General features: G+C 43.2%; 1 protein-coding gene across 2 annotated transcripts; it reads right to left on the bottom strand.

The window, feature by feature from the left end:
• Positions 1-931: 931 nt before the first annotated feature.
• Positions 932-19,930, bottom strand: OGFR (opioid growth factor receptor). Of its 2 annotated transcripts, XM_036752014.1 has the most exons (8): positions 19,246-19,496; positions 14,164-14,301; positions 10,457-10,525; positions 8,814-8,892; positions 7,931-8,009; positions 6,486-6,552; positions 5,605-5,753; positions 932-4,356 (listed from the first exon to the last, which is right to left on the bottom strand). In XM_036752014.1, exons 1-8 carry the CDS (start codon positions 19,378-19,380, stop codon positions 3,141-3,143), a joined length of 1,932 nt encoding a protein of 643 aa, XP_036607909.1. In that variant the 5' UTR covers positions 19,381-19,496; the 3' UTR covers positions 932-3,140. The 2 variants fall into 2 exon arrangements, with proteins under 2 accessions (XP_036607909.1, XP_036607910.1); XM_036752015.1 differs by lacking the exon at positions 14,164-14,301 and having other exon boundaries at positions 19,246-19,930.
• Positions 19,931-20,129: the final 199 nt, after the last annotated feature.

The following is a 20,129-nucleotide window of genomic DNA, read 5'->3' on the forward strand; positions in this document are numbered from 1 at the left end:
TCGCTAATCAATGTCTTTAGGCCTTTCTCCTTATCTGAAAAATGATAAAAACACATGTGTTGGAAGCATCAAATAATATAATATAGGTAGAGCGCTTTGCAAAAAGTGCTCTTCCCATATCTCCATACATACATGAACATACACACTCCCATATAATCTTTTGGTTCAAACTTGTGACTTTAATGGTATGGGGAACTCTCACTGCAGCTCAGTGATTGCTCTGCAAGTCTTGGAGTGGTTGGGGGTGAAGAGGTTAAGTTTGACTTGAACCTAGGTCTTGATTCTGGGGCTCATTTTCCATCCATTATATGTCATGCTACAACAAGCATTTATCAAACACCAATTTTGCGCCAGAAACTGTATGCATATAGCATTATTATCATCATTATCATCATCCTCTCTGCCTCTGCCTCTAACTTAGCTTGTATTTCAAACAACACAGAGAGCCAGCCTGCTACAGTGGAAAAAGTCCAGGATTGGATTAACAATACTAATCACAATTCTAGGCTGGAGTCCTTTGTTTTTTGCCGCCTTTGTATTCTTAGCACTTAGCTTGGTGCCTGACACATAGTAAATGCTTAATAAATCCTAGTTGACTAATAGCTAGCATTTACGTAGCACTTTAAGGTTTGCGAAACACTACAAATATTCCATAATTTTGGAGTCAGAAGACACGGGTTCAAATCCCAGCTCTGTCACACACTACTTGTATGACCATGCTAAGGCACTTTAAACCTATCTGTGCCTTAGTTTCAACTGCAAAATTAGTTCTAAATCCGTGATCCTGACTCACATGCTATTATTTGTCAACATGGAAGTAGATTTCAAGGTAATATCCACAAATGGGCTTCTAAAATATTTCCCCCAACCTCCTGCCAACAAGCAACAGGACTCTGCTCACTGATAGGAACAGATCTCAGGAAACGTCGGCTGGCAATCAAAACACTTTTATTAAAACACAGTCCATTTTCACAGCCATTAACTTTGAAGAGAGAAAAAAATAACGAACCAATTTCAAACATCTCCCACGGGAAAATAATCTTAATTCTACTTTAATAGCCCCTTTACAAACAAACAAACAAAACCCACAACATCCAGCTTCTCATTCTCTGAGATTTCTTTTGCTCAACCAGTCGCTGAACTAGGCTGAGCAAGTTCCCCCTGGGGATACTCATCACTGAAAATGAGAACCAGGGGAAAAGGCATCCCAAGGGAGCATTGAGGCAGAAACCTTAGCCAGGGTTGGTGGCTTCTCCTTCCAGCTGCTATGGAAAATGCACAATCTTGTCACTGTGGGTGGGAGAGAGAGAAAAAGAGAGGCCAGAAAGTGAGATGAAAGAGGGAGAGAAATGTCAAAATGGAAAGAACAGTTCTAGTCAGTTTGGGAAGCCAAAACCTAGTGCATTTCATCAGCTCCCCAATACAGGAAGCTTCATTGCACCAAGCAAGGAAGAGAAAATATTACATCACAGGCTCCAAAGTCCTTGGTCCCACAGCCTGATGGTGACACTCCTCTAACTGCTGTTAGAGGTAAAGGACTCATTGCACAAATGAGCCATGCGCTTACACGTCGACGAAGGCTCCCAAGGCTCCTATCTTTCTTTGCCTTTTCTTCATGACAACCCTGTGAGGTAGGTGAAAAATTACATATAGTTGTGGAGCAACTTGGTGAGCACAGACCTGAGCAGAGACTCTTAACTCTTCACATTAAACTGGAAGCAAAATCAAGCTGGGTCTCTCAAAATCCCAGATTGGGAAGTGACCACTTCACTCCTTTCCCTTTCCCCTCCCATGAAGGAGGGGTGTCTTGGTCAGTAAGATACAGAAGAGAGTGGGGAAGAGGTGCAAGTATCAGAGAGACCCTCTCCCTAACTATGCTAAATCAGAAGGGAAAAAAAACACAACCCTGCTTTCTCCACTTGATTGGCTGACTCCATACTGGTAAGAAGAAGGCTCTATATAATTTACAGGGGGCTGGAGCAGAAGGCAAAGCAAAGGATGATAGCACTATTGTAAATATTTTCATCTACACGTGGCAAAGGAGGATCTGTAAATGTACGTACACAGACAGTTATTAGGCATCAAAAAAAGAACATGCAGAGAGGTTCAAGCTGTGATCACGAGTCAAGGGGGTATCTCAGAATTCCTTAGTGATTTGCCTAACCCTTCTTGGGAAATAGGAGTACAAAGGAGATACAGGAAGCTTGTCTTTACTGTGAAGACTTGCAAGGGACAGATGACCCAGTCTGGGTCTTAAAAATAAAGTGAAACAAAAGAACTCAAGAAAGAATCCTGAGCCAGTGTGAAAAGTGGAAAAGCAGATGCCTCACAAAGGTCTGGAGCCAGCAGGGAAGAAAGAAAGAGAAAGGCCAAGTGTCTGCATGGGACGCTATAGCCCAAGTCTCCCCACAGTTGCTTCTTCCCTCCTCCACAGGCTAAACAGGCTGAGGATTAGATTTCCACATTGGACAAAGCAAATCACTATGATGGGATGAAGTCACTTTTAGTAAAAGGTCAGGAGGAAAAAGGTCCAATGAAAGTTCCTTCATAAGGAAAGAGAGGAACCAGCTACTTATCTAGCTAGGCCTTTTATCCTCAACAAAAGTTCAAAGTGATGAATTTATTCAGAAAAAAAAGCCTTGACATGGGGCTGAGAAATTCAGACTTTCCATCCTCTGGATAAAAAGGAAGTGGGGACATTGTTATAGAATGTGAATTAAAGTGATGTATACACACCCTCCTCCCCCTTATCAAAATGATCACTTGTATTTCAAAGTCTTAAATTACGCCTATCAAAGTCTATTAGTATTCCTTCCTGAACAGTACCCATCATTTGTTTTCTCTTCGTTTCCCCACAGCTCATCGTAAGTGTGATCAGGCAAAGAGAGGCAGCCAGTCTTGCTCAGGGAAGGAAACAAAGGAGTTCCATGACATCTGTTTTCCTTCTACCTTGAACTTCAGACACCATTATGGGTTAAAAATTCATAAGCTGAGGGACCCTCAACCAATTTGTCCAAAAGATGTCCATGGAAGAAGCACCTTTAAAAGGTGCTGAGAACCCTAGAATCTTGCAGACTCCTGTCCCATAGGGTCAGGGTTCTGAATTCCTTCCTTGCCTATTTGGTTCAGTGGCTCACTGTTTATTCAGAATAAGGCCTTTCAACCGTGGCTTCATCTCCTGCCTTTTGTAGGACTTCTCCACCTGAACACTCAGCAACTGCTGCCTCGCCAGGATCAGGTCTCTTGGCTTCAGGCTTTTTGAGTTCAGGATCTGCATTGACACTTTTCTTTTCAATGTGAACATATTCTTGCAGATCTGATTGCTCAGGAGATGTACTGATGCTGGAGGGGTCACACAAGGGATTTCCAGATGAAGCTACAGGTACATCATCACATTTTACAGTCTTTGTTTGTAGGCTTTTGGCTTCCCACCTAATGTTACTTTTGTCCTCTGTTTCCTCATCTTCATGGGGAATACCATTGGGTATCAGGAGGCAGACTGGGTTTTGTTCCACATTCTTTGTTTTCTCTATATGGTTTTTCGGTGCTTTCGATTCAAGCCTTCTCCTCTTATTCACCTCATCATACATTTTAATCTCCATCGACTCAGGACTAGATGGCCCCCTCTCTCTTGGCAGGGCCAGGCTCCCCATTTCCTTAGATCCTCTAGAGGTCCTCAGCTTGCTCTGGCCAAGGGCGCATTCTTCCAGGTTATGAGCAATCTTCTCCACATCAGAGGTGCCTTGCCCTTGCTCCTCCTCTTGTCTGAACTCAAGTCTGTTCACCTCATATTTCCTTTTCTTACTTTCCTTTGGACTCTGAGACTTTGGTGCCTGGTCTCCAGCTTTCTTGATTGCAACCTTCTCCTCCTGCTGATCAGATAAATTCAGCCTTTCTCCCTTTTTCATCTCACAACTCTGCAGCATGGCACTGGGGTCCTTGCCCATCTGCTTGTCTTTGGAGGCAACGCCATCTCCTACAATCTCTTCCCTCACCTGAGTCCTAACTTGTTCTTTCTCTATTCCAACCTCATTTGGGGATACACCTGAACCCTCTTCTTCGAGACAGTCGTGGTGTCCAGGTTCGAATTTCTGCAGCTTCTCATGTGGCCCCCAGACAAATTTATACTGGGGGTTAAAGTTCTTCCAGGCATAGTAGACAAGTTTTCTGCGCTCCTTCTTGTTCCGCACTGTGAACATGAAGTAATCCAAGGCACTCTGCCTGACACTCGGCAAGCAGCCATTAACAAGGATCTCTTCCAGAAAGAAACGGATCAGGGGCACCTGGTAATGTTCATAGCCCATCTCGCCCAGACACTTCAGGATTCGAGTGATGCGAAGGTTGTTGTGGCTGTGCCTGGAAGACAGGATAAAACTCGAAGCATTAACAGAAAGGGACAATGTGAATTCTCCCCAAAGCACTGACCAGACAGAACTGCACAGACACCTATAACAAGGTCCATGCCTGAGATGAGGCACAATTTAGGGGCCTTGGATTGCTTTGTACAGAGGAAGTATATAATAAATGTGAGCTAAATGTTTGGGTTTAAAGTGCTAATACTGCTATGTTACATGCTATCCCTGCTATGTGGCAGAAATATGATGCTAACCAGAAACAAGTCTAACCTACTGTTTGCCCCTCCACTGTGGGGCCCAGTCACACATAGAGACAGTCTAATTAATACACAGAAAAGACAAGAGTGGAACCTGTTTCTGCTTTAAGCCAACTATCATAGGACCAGACGATTTAGATCTGGAACGGATATGAGAGATAACTAATCAATCCATTCATCTTTCGGGGGGAAAATGAGGTTCAGAGAAGCAATTTTTCCCAAGGTACATATATCCCTTTCTCTCCTCTTGTATAGTTACCACCCTAGTTCTGGTCCTTATCACCTTATCTGGACAACTGCAACAGCTTCCTAACTGATCTCCCTGACTTCGAGTCTCCCCACCTCTTTAGCCAATTCAAACAGCTGCCAGAGTGATACTTATCATATATTTCTGATCCTATTATTACCTTTCCCAGTTAAGGGTCAGTGGATCCCTCTTGCCTCTAAGATCAAATACAAATGCCTGTTTGGTATTCACAATACGATTCCAGCCTCCCCTTAGGAGCTTATTACTTCCAATCATACACTCTATATTCCAACTTCAAACATCATTGGTGATGGGATTTGAACTCAGAACCTGTAAGTCCAAATCTGGCGCTCTTTCCATATACTGGATATTTGCAGCTTAGGCCCAAATCTATAAACCTGGCTATAGTATATTGGAAAGAACCTTGAGCCTGGAAGCAGAATCCTGTCTCTACTACTTAGCAGCTTATGTGATCTTAGGTAAGTCTCTTAATCTCAGTTTCTCCATTTGTAAAATTAGGATAAGAACACTTCTACGTTAAAGTAATTAATAAACTGCCAGGCAATTACTGTCAATGACAACTTAAATGTTTTCTCTCTGAGCAGGATTAAAGTTAGACAATTAACCAGAGCACCCCATACTGGGTAATCAGAAACTCTGCTCTATGAGAAACCCACCCTGAGACTAGAGGAGGAGAGGGAGGATAGATGAGGATATGCAAGCACCACCAGATTCAAACACTTACGAGTTGAGGTTCTGAAATCTCTCCTGGTAGTTGTCAGCCTTTCTCACTTTCCCAGTTTTGTGATTCTCCAGTTCAATTCCATAGAAGCCCAGAATGAGTTCATATGCTTGGACAAATCTTCTCATGACTTCTGCAGATTTTTTAAATTCCTGGAACATATAAACCCCCCGTCTCTATTAGGATGAATGACAACAGATCCCAGGGTTGGACATGCCCATTTTTTCTCCTAGAGTTGGATATCCCCCATTTTCCCTCTAAGTGAAGAAAATGTATCACAAGTTCATAGATCTAGCTTGAATCAGAAAGGTCACAAGCTATCTTCTATGCACAGACTTCCCCGTCTTTACCTCTTAGGACCATAGATTTCTTCATATACATTGAACTCTTTAGCAAACCCATTCCTCACAGGTAGTACAGGGGTATATTTCAATCTAACCCATCTGAATCATCCCCAATTTAGAAGAAATGATGTTTCAGAATAAGCTATAAATCTTTCCTTCTTAGGACCACAGGATGACTTCCTGGATTCCATGTTTACCTTTCCATCTAAGAATAATACCTGATAAAGGTTGATTTCCAGTCTTTCCCCTTTGCTGTACAGTGGGCTTTTTTGGCTCAAAAACTCTGCCCAGGTAAGTTTACATATCTCTTTTGGGCAGAGGACACTGATTGCTTTAAAAACTAGTATTTTGTCAAATTAGATGGTGCTGAAAATCATTAGTGCCTACTCAGCCAATGCCTTTCCTATATCAAGCCAGTAAGTGATACTTACAATGGGGAGAAGTCCTATTTTACACACACACACACAGCAGAGGGTCAGCTTCTCTAATGACCTCTTCTAGAGCTACAGAAACATGAATCAACCCACAGAAACACCCTACCTGGATTTCTCTGAGTGTCAGGGGCTTCGCGTGCCAATTCACTCCCCTCTCTCGCAAAGGGAACAACCTGAAGGGGAAACATAACTGCAAAATCATCCAAAGTCACATGTAAAGGGGTGGGGGCAGGGAAGGGAGGAAGACAAGGAGCTACATGTAAATCCTCTAAGAGGAGGCTCTGAATGGATCACTGCTATGAACCACTGACTAGGATCCCACAGGCTTGACAAGTTATAGCACGATATATGCAGAAGGGCACTTGCTTCCATGAACAGGTTCACTGGCACTCACTCTTTATAGAAATTGTATTGCTCTCTCTCCTCCGTACATAGCCTGTGCTTTCCTACCCTGGTGCCTCTGGCCTTTGTTCCCTACATCTGAAACGTTCTCATTCTCCTCACCCTCCTTGACAGTTAAATTCCTACCTCTCCTTTACAGCTCAACTCAAATACCACCTCCTTGACTGCTAATGGACTTCCCTTTCTAACCTCACTGGCATGTTGTACTCATGACATTTCTAGTCCTCTGTGCTCACAAGTTATTCTTCCTGCAAGACTAGCAGCTCCACAAGGACGTGGAACAACCCTACCCTACTTTGTATTTCCCCCATGCCTAGGGTGACACTGTACTCTATATACAGTTAAATGGTTAATAAGTATTGGGTAATCCTTCCTGTACGTGATTACCAAGGTGAAAATATGTGAACTGTCCACATAAAGAGATGATTCCACTACCGACCGACAGAGATCTTGGGAATAGTAATAAGTGTACGACTATAGGAGAACTACTTGTACTCTTTCTGAACCTCAATTTTCTTATGTGTCAAACGGAGCTAATAATACTTATATTACCTAACAGAATTCTTGTGCAGAATACAGTTATCCCTTCCACATCGTGGTTTCAATATATCATTGGTCAGCACAAGAAATTAAATGGGATTTTTGGGGAGTTTTGTGGGAGCCACAGATGACACACAAAATGTTTAGAAACTCAGATATGATATATAAAATATAAGTATATTATTACATAATATCAATATATGTTCTCTTTTAATACCATAATAATTCAGACTTCTTTTATGATACAAAGGGAGGGCCAAAAATTTTTACAGATTTTCCAGATCTTGGGGGTGGGGGGGTACACCTCATGAATCTCTTGAGCTCAGGAGCTCAGCTGCAGTGGATTAAGCCAGCATGGCATATGCACTGAAGTTGGCATTAATAGGGTGAGCTCTTAGGAGGGGGTGGAGAGGACAGTGCCACCAGATTGTCTAAGGAGGGGTAAAATGACCAAGGTCAGAAACAGAGCTGGTAAAGTTCCCATGCCAGTGTGGGATTGGGTCCATGAGTAGTCTCTGAACTTCTAGCCTAGATGAGATGGTGTGACCCAGTCTTAGCAAAACAAAACAACCTCCCTCTTCCATCATGTGCATAGGTTACCTCACTTACCACTGTATGTAAGAGTGGTTGTCCTCCAAGATGTCATAATCCTCCTTCCAGTTCTTCAGAATGTCCTCAATAAAATAGCCTGGGGTGTACATACAAATACCAGGAAGTTATACAGCTGAGTCTGTATCAGCTAGACCCACAGTACCTTACTGTGTTGGTATCTAGAGCTATGATAGCCCAGAAACATTCAGAGAACAGGTACAATTGCTGGGTGTTTTTGAAAACAGTTAAAAACTGGGAAAAGAATCTTTTTGCCAAATGTTTCTAGGCTGTCATAATTCTTGGTATGTTCAATTGAGAATTATGCCAGTTTAGTGACTTTGGGGGTGCAGTTCTAACTTATTGGACCAATCCACAGCACCACCAAAAAGTCACTAGCATGCCTCTCCTGCCCTCCTTATTCATCTTTTCCAAACTGACTAGTGTGAGGTGAAGCCTCAGAGTTGTTTAATTTGCATTTCTCTCATTATTTTATTACACTCTTATTAAATATAGACATTACAAAAATAAAACATATATAACAAGGTTCTTTATTCTTTGTCTACTGAAATGTTTCATGATTAAGTTCATAATTTTAAAAAAGTAATGCCAAGCTATCCTCCCAAAGTATAGAAAAATCTAACACTAATAATAATCTATAGTGGGACAGCTGATACAAGTTACTAGGGGGAAAAAGCAACTTATACTTCTGTTGGTCTATGACTCAGACAGAATGGGCAGGAATGGTGAATAAATAATGACTAGGAAAACAAGCTTACTACTTTTAAAGAGACATATTAGGTGCTTCAACAAAACCATGGCTGATTGAACCACTGAGACATGAATCTCAAGAAGGGGACTCAGTGTTGATGTAGGGTCATAGGTTGTTGAAGTAGATACATACCATTGGGCAAGAAAGCAATTTCGTTTTTATAAAACTTCAAATTCAGCATTTCATCATTGGACTCTTCATCTGTCAAACCCTATAAGAACAAAACAATGTTAAGAGGCTGGTAAATTACCACACGCTTTCTACTATTTCTCTCATTTCTCTTCAGAATTAGGCATCGATTCAATAAACATTTGTGTGTTCATTATATTCTACTGGGGGAAATAGAATCTGTGTAGAGACAGATACAATATAAGACAATTTGAAGGAGTGAGCACTAGCAAGTATAACCTGAGAAGGGAGTCAAGTGGGAGAATCAGCAGGAGGTGAGTTGGTCACCTGGGATATTGGGCCCAGTGATCCAGCCTCTTGGTTCACTCTTGTCATCTTTGCTTTGCTCTAACTTGCCTATGCTTCCAGAAATCACAGCAATCCATCCACCCATCAAGCACCTGTTATTCTGTGGAAATTCTTGGTATGGGAACTCTCTGTGTGATGCAGATTATAGCCAGTTTATAACTTCCTTAAAGCCTTAGGAAGCAGAGGCCTCCAAACATTAATCATAATTACTAGCACATATATAGTGCTTTAAGGTTGGCAGAGTGCTTTGCATGAATCATCTCACTTGATCCCCACAAAAAAGAAGTAGGTGCTTTTACTATCTCCATTATATTCTCCATGTACTATCCCCATCTTCTCTCCCTAAGGCTTAGGGAGATTCATCGACTTGCTCAGGGACACACAGCTAGGCAGGTCTTCCTGACTCCAGGTTCTGCATTTGAGGCACCTAATGTCATGCCTCCAAAGCAGTTACCATGTGCCAGGCACTACGTTAGGCTCCTAAGATACAAAGACAAAAATGAAGTGGGAAACTTACATTGTATCAAGGGAGACAACAAACACAGAAGTATGTGTGCATGTGGTTGTGTGTATCACTTTGTGGTGAGAAGGTATGAATGGCTGGGTGGATCAAGGAAGGCTTTATGTAGAATGTGTCCTTAGAGAAGAATTTTGATGGAAACAAGGTATTCTATGACACAAAGAAGAGAGGCAACTGCATTCCAAGCATGTTATTGTTGCTGTTCATTTGTTTGAGTTGTGTCAACTCTTCTTTGTGATCTCATTAGGGGTTTTCTTGGCAAAGATACTAGAGTGGTTTGCTATTTCCTTCTCCAGCTCATTTTACAGATGAGGCAACTGAGGCAAATAAGGTTTAGTGACTTGCCCAGGGTCACACAGCTAGTAAGCGGCTGAGGGTGAATCTGAACTCTGGTCTTCCTGATTCCAAGCCTGGAGTTCGATCCACTTCAGCTTCCTAGCTGCCCTGGCATGGGGGACAGCCAGTTAGAAGGCACAAAGGTAAGAGATGGACTGTCATGTGTGAGGAAGAGCAATAAGCGTGGGTTTGTGGAAGAGAGTAACGTATATGAGGTGCATGGAAATGAGTGATTGGAGCTAGGGCTGGATACAGAGGTGTTAGTCATCTTCCCAGAGATGACTGAAGAACCTGCTCATAGTCATCCCTCGAATGAGATCTGAACACCAAGTTTTCCTGCTTCTAAGTCTAGCACTATAATCACAGTGCCTGTAGCAATAAGAAAATACAAATAACAAGACAACAATTGCCTTGAAAGGAAAGAGAGGCTGCAAAGACTTACTGGGTATCGACGTCTGTATCTCTGCATGTCCTGGACCGCTCTCCAGTTTCGGCACCCTATCATCCGGCTCTGGAAAGGGAAGGTAGAAAATGAAATTCAACAGGAGGAAATTCAGTGCTGGATATGATACCTGATACTTTGCCATCTAATGGGAGCGTTACCAAGTAAGAGCCCCCAGCGGGGTTTCCCTTCTGGTTTAGGGTAGGAGTAGAAGAAGATGTGTGTCACCTGACTGCTGTCTGTCTAAGCTTTCTCATCTGTAAAACGGTCACAATAGCACCCACCTCCCAGGGTGGTCGTGAGAACAAAAGGAGTAAACTATTTTCCAAACCTAAAGCACTATATAAATGCTAGCTATTATTATTATGGTCATAATTATTATTTCTGATCTCTTCTTACATTTACATAGCACTATAAAATGCTACTACTACTAATAGCACCTTTAAGGTCTGCAAGGCACTTTACGTATATTATAATCCACTCGATCATCACAGCAACCCTGTGAGGTTTACAAGTGAGGAAACTGCAGCCAAGAGTGGTTAGGTGACTTGTTCAGGGTCATGCAGCTAGTAAGAAAGGTACTTTCTAGGTACTAAGTACTTTTCTCAATCTTCATTCTCCTTGATCCCTCCTTTGACACTGTTGAGTTCTTTCTCCTCCTCGATACTCTCTTCTTTCTAGATTTTCAGGACCATACTCTCCTGGTTTTCATCCTACCTATCTGACCACTCTTTCTCTGTCTCCTTTGCTGGATCCCCATCCAGATCACAACCTCTAACTGTTGGGTATCCCTCAGGGTTCTGTGCTGGGTCCTCTTCTCTTCTCCTCCTATACTTCACTTTGTGATCTCATCAGCTCCTGTGGATTTAATCACAGTCCTATGCTGATGATTCTTAGCTCTATCCAACCTCTCTGCTGACTTCCAATCTCATATCCTCGACTGCTTTTCAGACATCTTAAACTAAATGTTTACAAAAACAGAACCACCTTTCTCCCTAAACTCTCTCCCACTCCTACCTTCCCTATCACTAGTGAGGGCAACACCACCCACCTTGTTTCTTTTATTCCCCATAGTTTGAAACTTAGGAGTCATCATGTACTCCTCACTATCTCTCACCCCTCCCTACCAATCCTCACTCATCCAATCTGTGGCCAAAGTGTGTTGACTTCACCTTTGTAACATCTCTCAAATGTGCTCCCTTTTTTCCTCTGACACCCTCACCACTCACACTTCATAACTGGACTATTATAATAGGCTTGAGTCTGCCTGCCTCAAGTTTCTCCCTACTCCAATTCATTCGCCCTTCAACTGCCCAAGCTCATTCTTCCATTCAGCTACCTGCCAAAGGGCAGGTCTGACTGTCGCTTCCCTATTTAATAAACTCCAGTGGCTCCTTATCACCTCTAAAATTAACTCCAAAACCCTCTGCTTGGCATTTAAAGCCCTTTATAACCCAGCCCCCTCCTACCTTCCCAATATTCTTAGACCTTACTCCCAATCACATACTCTTCAATACAGGGACACTGGCTTCCTGGCTGCATCTTTCAGTTCCAGGCATTTTCTCTGGTTGTCCCCTATGGCTGGAATATTCTCCCTCTTCAACTCTGCCTACTGATTTCCCTGGCTTCTTTTAAGTCCTAATTAAAATCCCATCTCTTAGAGGAAGACTTTCCCAATCCCTTTTCATTCTAGTGCCTTCCTCTGCTAATTATTTCCTGTTTATCCTGTATAAAGCTTGTTTGTATATATTTGTCTACATGTTGTCTGCCTATTACACTGTGAGCTCCTCGAGAGCAAGGACTGTCTTTTGTCCTTTTAGTATCCCCCACGCTTAGTGGCACAAGGCCTGGCACATAGTAGGTGCACAAAAATGCTTATTGATAAGTGAATGCCAAATCTGCTCAGGTCTTCCTGCTACTTAAGTCCAACACTATCCACTATGCCACAGTAATATCACAATCCTGCTTCTGTTTAATGTTGTTGTTGTTCAGTCAGGTCTAACCCCATGGACTATTGCACCCTGCACTGTCTGTGGGGTTTTCTTGGCAAAGATACTGGAATGGTTTGCCACTTCCTTTTCAAGTGGATAAAGAGGGTAAGTGACTTGCCCAGGGTTATGCAACTAGTAAATGTCTGAATTTGGTTTAGAATTCTGGTCTTCTGGACTCCAGGCCCATCACTCTATCCACTGAGCCACCTAACTGCCTGTTTAATGGCTAATAATAATAATAGCTAACATTTATAAAGCATTTACTACGTGCCAGGCACTGTGCTAAGCGCTTTACAATGACTATTTCATTTGATCTTCACAACAAACTCTTTTGAGGTAGGTGCTATTATCCCCATTTTATAGATAAGGAAACTGAGGCAAATAGAAGTTAAGTGACTCGCCCAGGGTAATAAAGCAAATAAGTGACTGAGGCTGGATTTGAACTTAGGTCTTCCAGACTTCAAGCGTGATGCTCTCTCCACTGTGCCACCTAGCTGCCTAAACATTTCAGCATAGTACAGTGCAGAGTGATAGATCTGGCATCAGAGTTCTTAAGGCTGAATCTTAGCTCTGTAACTTGCTTGGGGCCTCAATTTCTTCATCTGCTAAAAAATATGAGCGGGTTGGACTGGATACCCTATAGTCCATTCTGGTTAGAAATCTATGATCCTACAAATCCTGTGAAATGGTCGAAGCAGGGACCAGTATTCCAGTTTGAAAGATGGTTAAAGAGACACAAGGAGAGATCCAGTGATTTGCCCAACATCACAATGCATTAGTGACTGAGCTAAGGAGTCAAGTCTCATCATTTAACAGTCTAGCTGACTTTTCCGGAGCACCAGAGCTCCCCAAGATGGTCTCTGAGGGCGTCAGAGTCACCGTAGAAGCACTGTCCTGCCAAAGGAATGATCCCTCTCAGTTTCCCCTTTGCAGAGGTGTTTCTAAGGATGAAATGAGCTCTGTAAATGCACCCCTCCCCCTCTCTCTGAGCCCCCTTGCTCAGCAGGCTGCCTGAGAGAGTGGGCGAAAGCCAAGAATAAAGCAGAAAGCTGGGAGCAGCTGAAATGAACAAACCATCAGGAGAATGGCAACGCCTCAGATTTTTCCAACAAGGGACAATGCCTCATTTCTAGCTGCAGGGAGCAAAACAAGACATCCCAATTGCCCCAAGGCCCTTATCCCTGTTTCTCCTGGCATCAAGAGGAGATGGAAAATATAAAAGGCAGGTCAAACTGCATTGCTACAAATCCCAGCATGTCTGGTTATGTCATCAAAACCAGAGACTCACAGAATTCTAGATCTAGAAGGGTCCTTAGAGGTCAGTTGATGCCATCCCTCATTTTACAGATGAAGAAACTGAGGTCAGAGACAGAAAGTGACTTACACACAGATAGTAAGGTACAGAGCCAAAATTTGAATCCAGGTCCTCTGACTCCAATTCAGTTTTCTTTCTCTTGTACCACACTGTCTCCCCAAAGGGCAAAGGTTGAACACAAACCCCTACAGACAAAGTACATGTTCTACCAATGAGTCACATCTTGAAACTTTAGTCAATGCCCTGGTCATTTCAGTAATTATCTGTTACAAAGGTGCCTATATAATCAAAGACTTGGGACCCTCTGGGACTTTGCTTGAAGGGAATTTGACCCTGAGGTTTGATTGGTTTGAAATAAATATTTTGTGCATTTGAAAAGTAAAAATTGGGAGATGACCAACCTTTAGTCGATTAAAAGTTATCTGCAATTGTTGATTGAGATAACCCCAACTCAAGGACAAACTGACCCAAGAAGTCCAAAAGCTGTAGTATTGCCACACATATTGGCAGAGTCTGAAAAGGAGAGAGTCCCATCTGGGCTGGAGACAGAGGACAACAGGTTCATGTATATTAATAACATAATTTGATATAAGAGGATCAAATAATGATATGAGCAGAGGGACTAGGAAGTATGTACGAGACCAATGGGGGGATACCATGGAGTTAGAGCATCATTTGGGTTTTGACTCAGATCCTAGAACCTTAGAACCTGACTCACCAAACCTTGCAGCCACAGAGCATTATGGTCAGAAGATTGTTAGCTAAAGCTAATGGCTCACCTTCTGCAAGAAGCCTTTCTGGTTAATCCTAGGACCTTCGCTCTGTTGACTGTCTTTGCATGTTGTCTCTCTCCCCTACTAAACTTCCTTGAGAACATACATTTTCTTTTGCCTTTCTTTGTATCTCCACTGCTTAACACAGGGCCTGGAATATAGAAGGGGTTTAATAAATGCTAGCTGACTGATTGAACAATCAGACAGTGGCAGAATTGGAATTCACATCCATGTCTTCTGACTCCTTCTGTTGTCCAGTGACTTCTGAGATTAGTTTCTCTGATCCTTGATTTCCCCATCAATAAGATGAGGGGCCTGGATTTGGACTGTGTTTGAATCTGGACAATCGACTTATCATCTGTGTGATCTTAGGTAAGTCAATCTCTCTGGGCTTCACTTATGCAGCTGTAAAATGATGGGGTTGGACAAAATGGTCTTTTAAGATCTAAGAGCCTGACTCCTGAAATCTAAATTATCTTATCTGTAAAGAATTGATGCTTTTCAAAAAACTTCTGTTGCTGTGGAATGAGGGTTCCAGAGGGTGGAGTTACAGGCGCATAAGTTTAGAGCTAGAAAGGACCTTAGAAGCCATTGAGCCCAGTCCCCTCATCTTACAGAAGAGGAAATTTGAGGCTGAGAGAGGTTAAGTGACTAGCTCAGGGCTACACAGATACTGCCTGAAGCAGGATTTGAACCCCAGGTCTTCTTGGCTCAGTTTACTGCCCTTTACATTATTACACCATGCTGCCTTTAAAAAGGCACGTGCATGGGCCACTTGTGGCAGAAGTGGTTGTAACTGTGGAATTGTAGGCCTGGCTGACAGGTATGCTTCCTGCTCCCTCCTTCCTGTTGAAGAGGGGACAGAGCTGAATCCTTTCTAAATTTTTACTATCACTTTCAGGGGAAATAGTCAGTTACCTAAGTCAGTTACCACCTTCCTCTCCCTTTTCCCTTAATAAGTCACACCCTGTCACAATATGTGTGTGTACAGTTGTCTGTGAGCTGGGTTTTACTGAATATCTACTATCAGTTCTAAGTTTTGCTCAACACCTATTATGTATGTGTATGTGTATGTGCGCATGCGTGCCCACACACACATAGACACACATGCCACAGTAAATATCTGCTAAATAAATAAATACATGAGCAATCTTGGTATGGTGGGAAGTATACTAAAGTGAAAGTAAGGGTCCTAGTCTCTGCTCCAATGCTAAAGCCAGTTGGGTTACCTAGGATAAATCCTATCTCTCCCCTGGACCTCAGGGCCCTTATTCGTCAAATGAAGTTAGTTCAATTAGGTGATTTGGAAGATCCTTTCAGTTCTTTAGTGCTTATTACTTTCCAGATCTCAAGGAGAAAAGAGCAACTTTGTATTGAAGATGAATGGCAAGTGTGAGGGAGTAAGTTTTATGAAGTAAAAGAATGAAAAAAGCATTTATTAAACACTTAATATGTGTCAAGTTCTATGTTAAGGGCTAGATATAAATACAAAAGCAAAGACAGTCCCTGATCTCAAGGAGCTTACATTCTAATGGGGGAAATAACACATATTGGAGTAGTAGCCAGAGAAGGGCATTTTGGACAGTAAGTCCCAAGGGAGGGATGGGGCCTGGGGGGGTATATTGACATACTTTATCTAGTAGCAATAGCAGGGTGAATTTAATAAGCAATTAAATCAAAAAACTGTCAACAATAATTAACTGAAGGAAGTAGGGGGGGAGGGAGACTGTGGAGGAGATGGCCAGAAGGAAAGGAGTGAAGTAAACTGTGGCTGGTGCTTCTAAAACAGTAAGTACTCTGAAGGCAGGACATGTGTCTTTGTATCCAGAACTATGATGAGCCTTTGCACAAAGTAGTTGCTTAACACAGATTTGATGCACTAAGGTACTTACCCTTCTAGCTCTGACATTCTGTGACCAGATTTGTATTTTCCTGTCTTCTAAAAATCAAGTTAATTTTACTAACTAAAATTAGCAGCAGTGTTTGGAAATACCTTTCTGACCCAACACCCGGAACTGGGTAACTGGCCCAGTTCCTTACTTATAGCCAGAGGGTGAGTCAGAGTGAACCAAGAGAAACCTAGAGAAAAGCTGACCACTCCCTCCTCACCAAGTTTCTATTCCTTCTTTTACCTAGGCCTAGAAGTTTCTTTTTACCAAAGTCGTGCACATAGATCTACTCAATTCAATAGGACAAAGATAGGTAGTACTACTATTGGGATCAGTACAAGGTGATACAAAGTAGCTTGTGATAGAGAACGATACAATAAATAAAATCACTACTAGCTGTGATCTGGGCCTCAGTTTCCTCACTTGTAAAACACAGATAATAACACTTGTAATACCTACCAACCAACTCACGAGATTGCTGTGAGGAAAGCACATAATTCGAGGTGCTTCAATTTCTAGGTCAAACCCTAAGGTCAGTTCAGATTCTGCCCAATGCCCTACCCTGCCTCCTGTCTTCAACAGTGATCTCTGCTGAACAGAGAGATGACCTTGGCATCTTGGAGATGATCAAGTTCAGATTCTTTTAAATGGGAGGAGAGTAAAATCCTGAGAGGTACAACACAGTAGAGTAAATATGGAGTCCAAAGACCTAGATTTGGATCTCAGAGCTACTTAGTTGTGATTTGGGGCAAGACACATTACCCCTTCAGACTGCATTTTTCTTTATATGTTAAAATTAGATAGTTGGATTATATAGTCTCTAAGGTCCTTTGCAGCTTAAAATCTATGACTGACTGACAAACGCTTACAGGCCTACTGCGTTTAGACCTCTGTGCTAAGCTCTGTAGGAGATACAAAGTTTATAAAAGACATTGAGCCTGTTCTCAAAGTTTTACAGTAGAATCATGTACCAATAAAGATAACCATAATGTGCCACATTACATGTTAAGTATGCCAGAGGGATAAAAATTGTTAGGTGAGGTCCAAGGAGGGGAAATTTGATGAGGTCCAGAGAGATGAGGAAAGATTTTTATGGAGTGAATGGTAATCTGTCCTTTTGGAGATTAATAGGAATTCAACAGGCAAAGGGGGAAGGGAAGATGTTCCAGGCACAGGAATGGGCAGGAGCAAAAAAGCACAGAAAAGGTAAAGTGCATGCTGTATTTAAGGGAGAAAGTAGTCTGGTCGTCCAGCTAGAGTGAATAATGAGTGGAGGGCAGTAATATGGAAAAAAGGCAACAAAGGTAAGATGGCACCAGTTGGTGAAGGGCTTTGAATGATAGGCAAAGGATTCTAAACTTTACTTGATAGTCAAAAGTAAGATACTGGAATATTTCTCAATGGGAAAGGCATGTTGATCTGTTCATGAAAAGATCATTCAGGCATCACTACGAAAAATGGATTGAAGGATGCTTCTAGGCTTGCACTAGCGGAGTAATAGGGGGGTAATAAGGGCGATGGAACTGACAAGACCTGAAAACTGATTAAATATGAGATGTAAGAAAGGGAAGAGATGAAGATAAACCCAAAGTTTCAAACATGGAAGTCCAAGTGAATGGCAGTACCTACAAAAATAGTGATGCTGAAAGGAGGAATAGGTTTGAGGGACAAAATAAGACGTTTAAGACATTTTGAGTCTGAGGAGCCAATAGGTAATTGGTTGGGGGGTCTTATGGGAAGTTTGAGATTTGGATCTGGAGCTTAGAAAAGAGGTCAAGACTGAATATAAAGATTTGGGTCAGCTCATTAGAGATGGTATAGTTGAAGCTGCGAAGTAAATGCAACGGCCAAAGAACAGAAAAGAGAGCCAGACCTTTGGGGAAGACCCATATTCTACTGCTCAGGTCTGGCTTTTAAAGCCAGGAAGAGATCTAAAGAAAGGGTGTTAGAGAGGTATGAGAACTAGAGGCCTGCGATGTGTATGATCCCAAGGGAAGAAAGAACATTGAGGTCAACAGTGTCAAAGGCTACAGAAGATGAGGACTAGGGAAAAAAAGGCGACTGGTCTTTCAGATTTTGATCAGTCACATTCTCAAGGTCACACAACTACTTGGTGGCAAAGTAGAAGTCCTAAAACATTCACAATATTCCCTATTTTGCTGTCTTTGTGTTTCTGTCTCTTCCAAGCATGTGTGAACATGCACACATATGCGCAAACATACACACACATATTACGTTTTTGAAGACAGTGCGGACCCCCAGCGTGGGTACCCTCACCCCACAAATTCTTTGAGGGAAGCCCACCACCAAAAAGCCCCAAATGTCCAGGAAAAGTTAACTTCACTTGCAAGACCTGAAAAGTCGAACAACCCAGTGCCAGGGCTTCCGCGGTGGGAGCGGCGCGTATGTTGGGAGTAGCCCGTGGCTGTTCCAGTAGTCGCCGCCGGCTCTCTAGAGAGGCTGAGGGCTTTGGGGTAGGGGTGCTGGTCGAGAGAGCATCTTAGAGAAGAGGCAATTGTACCTCGGAGGCCAGTGTCCCCAAACGAGTGTTGTCTGACCTCGGAGGGTGCAGCCCCCATCTAATACAGCCTTCCCCACTCCCGGCCAAAAGATAAAGGCGGGCTGGCGGCGGAAGCGGGGGAGGGGGCAGCGTGGGGGCTTGGGAAGGTTTGGGGACAAAACTGGGGATGGGGAAGACGGCAGGAATAGAAGGGCTCCCTCGCTCGCTCGCTCTCCGGATTCCTCCCAGCCCGCTGGGCAGAGTGCAAGCTCCTAGAGTCGCCCGCCCTCCGCAGGCCCTGGCCATTTCCTAAGGCTTCACCTGGAAAGCTTGGTTCCCGCGCTGCTGTTGCCTCGGCTTCGCTTCCTCTCTGGTTTTCCTCTCATCCTTCTCCTTTTCCTGATCCTCTTCCTCTTCCTCCTCTTCCCAAGTCGAATCGCAGTCCTCGTCGTCCATGCTCTGTGCAGCAGAGGTTAAAAGGCCGGGTCACTGCCAAAACTGGGAGCGGGAGAGGGCGAGGAGGTGTGGAGGTGTGTTGGGTTCGAGGGGGGTAGGTTGGGGTGGCTAGGGGCGGAGAGACGCGGGCAGGAAAGGAAAGAGAAGCGGCGGAAACGAAAACGAAAGGAGGAGGGGGGGGACGCACGGGGGTGGGGAGATTTGAAAGGCGAGCCGTGGGGGAGGCGCTGCCTGAGCCAGCCCCTAGGGTGGGGGAGAGCCGACGGGGTTCATTGTATTCAATCCTGCTGGAGTGCGTCGGTTGGTGTGTTCTGCCCGCTTCGCCTAAACCCTCTTGCCGTACTCCTGCTTTGTAAGATAATTCGGAGATCCGTAGCGCGTTTCCCTCTTTGGTTTGCAGTTGTTAGCTATGAGATTTGTTTTCCATTTAATTATTATACCAATTAATTGAAGGAGTTGAGAATTTGGCCTAGGATTTTCAAAAATATCTCAATCCATGATCGATTTAATAAGCATACAGCATGTTAGAGCGGACTCGGGCGCAGAGAAGTGGCGTAAAAACGTCGTCAAGGACGTGTGTTCCCGAAAAGGAGGTGGCTCAGTCCTGTAGTGAGAGCTGTCAATAAAATAGCCTGTGTGTTACAGTGGTGTCCATGAAATATCAAAAGGAAAAAGAGACTGCACTGGTGCATTCAGTGGATTTACAGAAGATCATGGACAAACCCCGGGGGAGGGGGGAAGGGGGAGGG

This window comes from Trichosurus vulpecula, chromosome 3, assembly GCF_011100635.1.
Source record: "Trichosurus vulpecula isolate mTriVul1 chromosome 3, mTriVul1.pri, whole genome shotgun sequence".
NCBI classification, from domain to species: domain Eukaryota; kingdom Metazoa; phylum Chordata; class Mammalia; order Diprotodontia; family Phalangeridae; genus Trichosurus; species Trichosurus vulpecula.

Bases quoted from the DNA above. Each gene is read 5' to 3' on its own strand.
- OGFR (XM_036752014.1), bottom strand. From the start codon at position 19,380: ATGGACGACGAGGACTGCGATTCGACTTGGGAAGAGGAGGAAGAGGAA. The intron at 10,526-14,163 runs GTTGGTCATCTC...TTCCCTTTCCAG, and splicing joins TAACTTTTAATCGACTAAAG to AGCCGGATGATAGGGTGCCG. The intron at 5,754-6,485 runs GTAGGGTGTTTC...TATATGTTCCAG, and splicing joins TGACACTCAGAGAAATCCAG to GAATTTAAAAAATCTGCAGA.